The 5,016-nt window shown below is 39.5% G+C and overlaps 1 protein-coding gene across 1 annotated transcript in view; it reads right to left on the reverse strand.

Moving 5' to 3' along the window:
• Positions 1 to 3,372: 3,372 nt before the first annotated feature.
• Positions 3,373 to 5,016, reverse strand: part of LOC107602460 (peptidyl-prolyl cis-trans isomerase H-like) — a 38,784-nt gene continuing 37,140 nt past the window's right edge. The window contains exon 9 of the mRNA XM_016294961.1: positions 3,373 to 4,474. Within this exon, the coding sequence (XP_016150447.1) occupies positions 4,406 to 4,474 (69 nt within the window). The 3' untranslated portion in view covers positions 3,373 to 4,405. The remainder of the gene's footprint in view (positions 4,475 to 5,016) is intronic.

Consider the following 5,016-nt stretch of genomic DNA (forward strand, 5'->3'; position numbering starts at 1 on the left):
GATTGCCTCTAATTTTAAAAGGAAAGAGCACAGACGAAGCATTATTTTGTTTATATGAAGATATTTATTTTATTTGTGTTACTTATTTATTTGATTTGGGGATTGTTTAAAAATTAAAATTTAGTTTTGTTATTTACATTTACATTATATTTAAATTTTGTTATTTAGCAGATGCTTTTGTCCAAAACGACTTACAAATGAGGACAATAGAAGCAATCAAAACCAACAAAAGAGCAATAATTTACAAGTGCTATATTAGTATATTATTATAGTGTTATATTTCAATTTCACAAAGAAACATGCAGAATTTTGTCCAAGCAATAATAAAAGGACACATTTAATTTATAATTTGTCTTAAATCTCATTTTGTAAAAAAAATAAATAAATCGTGAATCGAATCGAATCGTGAAATCAAAATCGTGAATCGAATCGAATCGAATCATGAGTTGAGTGAATCGTTACGTCCCTATTGAAAATCAAATTTATTGTGTATACCTTACCTCGGGTTTCACAAACTGGAATTTGTGACAGAACTGCAGTTGGTGCATGAGATGATGAAAAGCTAATAATTAATTAAAACATAAAAACATTTAAAAATACCAAACAATAAAAATAAAACAATCAAAATATTTTATATGTTTAACTGCATGTCATTTGATCACTAACCAATATTAGAGAATCATGAATGTGCAAATATAAACCTAAAATCTTTGGTAGTACTTCAAATAAATATTTTATTTTGGCTGTGAAAATATTGCCTCACCCCATTGAAAAATTGTTTAATAATAATAATAATAATAGTTTAAGAAAAAAAAAACAGAAAATGGGTTTGAAAATATAAAACTAGTTCTTGGGGTGAAAGATGGCCTGGTGTTGGTTACAAATCTCGTTTAGGCTGTAGTTTATTAGTGCGCACACGCATTTGCCGAGTGTGGTGGTGAAGTAGGAAGTGATGCTGTTGAGATGCTAACTGCAGTTAGCACACTAGCATCAGCCATGTGGCCGGATCGGAGCCAAACTGTCTAGATTCTCCATCTTCACTACTCGACACAAACAAGCACTACGAGAAGATATATTCTCCTTCAGATCGCGACTGACGGGTGATTAGTATGCGTGGCTAAACGTCCGAAGCGCTCGGAGCTTGCAGCAGCGGATAAGACAAAAGAGGCGTCCATCATCCAAACACCACGGCGGACATTTTATATGTGGGGTCGCGAGAAAGAGGCAGACGATCCTGATCTATACGAGTGTTACGAAATCTGTAAGTTACTTTAAATCGCCTGCTGGCTGAGGAGATCTCCAGGAGACGGCGTCGATGGCGTTAATAAGGACACGTATGCGCGACGCGTCTAACGCCCCGCTCGAACAAAGGGAGAGAGGCTTTGGTCTGGCTCATATGCGCTTTCCCCAAGAACACGGCCGTCGCAATAATCGATGCCGACTCAGCCCGACGCGGTCCTCACGGACCCGGACAGCGGGACTCGTATACTGGTACGGTGTACGTGTTTCAGTCGAATGGCTAATCTGGGTCATCATATCACGATCAGGGCCAAGCTCAAGGATCCGTTTCACGGACCGTAAACATCGACGGCCTAAACAGTCAACATACATATACTGATATAATATAGTAGTCGTATCGTGGGTGTATGGGCAGTGGATAACGCTAGCGGCTCTCCGGAGTGAGAAGCGCGGTGAGCGGGACTCGTGTTGCCTGAAGCAGGCCTCGGACTCGAGCACGCGTCGTGGCGGTTTGATGGAACGCGGCGCGCGAGCGAACATTTAAACTGACGGAGACCGTTTAACGGCTGAAGCTTAACGTACGAGTCCTTCAATGTACGAAGTAAAGCAAGTCCGTAACAAAAACACTGGCCAGGTAGCCACGGGAATACGGTAGTAATATTAAATTGGTGGCTGAATAACGACACACACAGTCGCAGTGAGGCCACACGCTTTCCCTAACGGAAAAATCCTTTAACGTTTCGGTTAAAATTGTATTAGGCCTTAAAGCACCGACGTATTAAAGAAATATATTCTTTTGAATGAACGAGTCCGCAGCCCGAGAGGACTGAGGCTTCGCTGACAGGCTTACCGATGACCTTCTTATCCTCCGCGGTAGCTGCGGCTGTCGGGCTGGATGGGCTCTCCGTGTCGGCGGCAGGCTGCGGCGGCGGCGGCGACTGCTGCTGCTGCTGCTGTGTTTCGGCCTCGCTGCTCATGTTGTTCTCTTGTTGGTAAAGCCGGCGGTGGCTCTCTAGTGTGTTTTCCCGGTTCTAGATGGTAACCTGGGCCGGCGGTGGTGGGGGCTGCTGCCTTCGGGCTCTCCGCTTTCCTTTCTCCGCTCCCGCTGCCGATCGAACTGGACGGACTGAGTGAAGATGCCGGACGATATTCTGTCACATCTCTCCACCCATCCCTCAATCCAATTGGTCGGATAAGTCAACGTCAATTATTTTACTGACGCTCATTGGTTATATTTACTGTCAATCACATGGAAATATCATTACGCCTGATCACGATTGGTTACATAAAGAATTAGCACCGCCCAGAATTCAAGACCCCATTTATCCTAGCCGACACACTGGCAGATATATAACCCAAACATCTACAACCCATATAACCAACAAAATTGACCAGAACGTAAAAATAATGCATATTTCACATAGTTCTGAATCATTTATTATGAGCTTTTAAAAAGTGAATATATAAATATATATATATATTCGTTCAGTGGCAGGCTTACGTATTTTAAAATAAAGGAAAATATTTATAAATCAGGTATGAAATATTGAGAGAACGGGCTTGGTACCTCTAGTTATATTTTTATGGTCTTATCTAGACATGCCAGTAAAGCTCCTTTGAATTGAACTGAGAAAGTACATTTATTCATTTACATAGGAGTGTGTGTAATTTAATCTTATTCAACACTTGGCACTATTACAATTTTATATAATATTATTTATATAATATTTTATTCATCACTCAGCACGCTATTGCAATACTGTTTTATCAGTGCTTGTTGTTCCATTGTTTATTGTTATATTATAATCATGTTTTATAAAAATGGAATTGAGAGAGCGTGAGATTATCAAAAGCAGTTTAGGAAATTGGTGTATATTTCAATACAAAGCTGTCTACTTATCATTCATTAAACTCCCATTCATCTCAAAATGTCCTCATATTATACTGTCAAAACAGTTCATCTCTAGCGTTCATGTCCAATGTGCAAAATATTTAACAGACATCAAATCGACAAAGACAGAAATGAAGCAGGTATGAATAGCTTCACTCATCAGTGAACCAATCAGAACCTGAATCAATCCATGACTTCAATGTAAATAAATCCCATCACTGACTTCTCATTCATGTCCAATGTGCAAAATATTTAACAGACATCAAATCGACAAAGACAGAAATGAAGCAGGTATGAATAGCTTCACTCATCAGTGAACCAATCAGAACCTGAATCAATCCATGACTTCAATGTAAATAAATCCCATCACTGACTTCTCCCACCGCATTATAAAGGAAGCACTCAATGACCATTTGAGACAGACCCACGCTACCCCCTTGCCTTTTGTCATGTAAATATGTTTTTGGCACTACCGTGGAGGAGACCTGGTTGAAGTGTGATTTTATTGTTAATGGCCCTGTTGTCCCACACAAAGACGGGCTTTAACATTGACCCCAGAAGCCTCCCACCGAGTCCAAACTCTTCCTGCACTTCAGCTGAAAGAGCCCTTTTGTGCACGTGGGACACGGTCCAAGAGATGGGGGAAGGGGCTTTGGGTTAGGGTAGGCAGCAAGAAGACAAAGGGAGTACAACCATAAGGAATTTGCATTAAGATGTCCTTTAAGGTGTTGGCTCAGTATCATAAACTCGAAGACCTTGACAATTCAGGAAACGTCTCTTGATTTCAATTCTCACTGAATCTGAAGTGAAATAAAGAATGTAAAACGATGACTTAAAAAAAAAAAAAAAAAAAACACGGGTCAACATTTATTAAGTTACAAGGCTAAGAAAACCCTCAACGGTCTTAAGGCCATTTCTAAAGGCTGATCAAAATAAAAGAATGTACAAAGAATACATGTTTCTGTCTTGAATGTTCAAGTTTGGTCATAAATGCAAATGTCGATAAAAGAAAGTCAGATGAGCTAATGGTGAAATCTGCTCTGAATCAGTGTCGAGTGCTAACATGCAAATTCTGCTGTGACTTACATTGTACAATATAAAATTACAAACTCGTTCAACCAAGAATTTTTCACAAAAAATCAGGCAATTCCACAAAATGACCTATACAAAAATGACACGATTTGCAATGGAGATGATGATAAGTTAGTCTGTCCGAAATAGCTTGTCTGTTTTCTTTAAAGCAAAGGTCACATGTCTTTTCTGATGTGTAATACATCACATTTCTCCACACTGGGCAACGACAATGGGCAGCTTAGGCTTGTTGTTGGGTCCTGTTGGTACATTCTGTATGGGGGAAAGATGAAAAACATCAAAAAAGTACCCAGATCACAGGTCTACATAGAATCTAACTAAGGCTGTGTGTGTGTGTATATATATATATATGTGGGTGTATATATGTATATATATATATGTGTGTGTGTGTGTGTGTATGTACAGGTGCATCTCAATAAATTAGAATGTCATGGAAAAGTTCATTTATTTCAGTAATTCAACTCAAATTGTGAAACTCGTGTATTAAATAAATTCAATGCCCACAGACTGAAGTAGTTTAAGTCTTTGGTTCTTTTAATTGGGATGATTTTGGCTCACATTTCACTATCTCAACAAATTAGAATACTTCATAAGACCAATAAAAAAAACATTTTTAGTGAATTGTTGGCCTTCTGGAAAGTATGTTAATTTACTGTACATGTACTCAGTACTTGGTTGTGCCTCCTTCTGCTTTAATTACTGCATCAGTGCGGCGTGGCATGGAGACAATCAGCCTGTGGCACAGCTGAGGTGGTATGGAAGCCCAGGTTGCTTTGATAGCGGCCTTCAGGTCA

This window comes from Sinocyclocheilus grahami, unplaced genomic scaffold, assembly GCF_001515645.1.
Source record: "Sinocyclocheilus grahami isolate Dianchi unplaced genomic scaffold, SAMN03320097.WGS_v1.1 scaffold327.1, whole genome shotgun sequence".
Taxonomy (NCBI): Eukaryota; Metazoa; Chordata; class Actinopteri; order Cypriniformes; family Cyprinidae; genus Sinocyclocheilus; species Sinocyclocheilus grahami.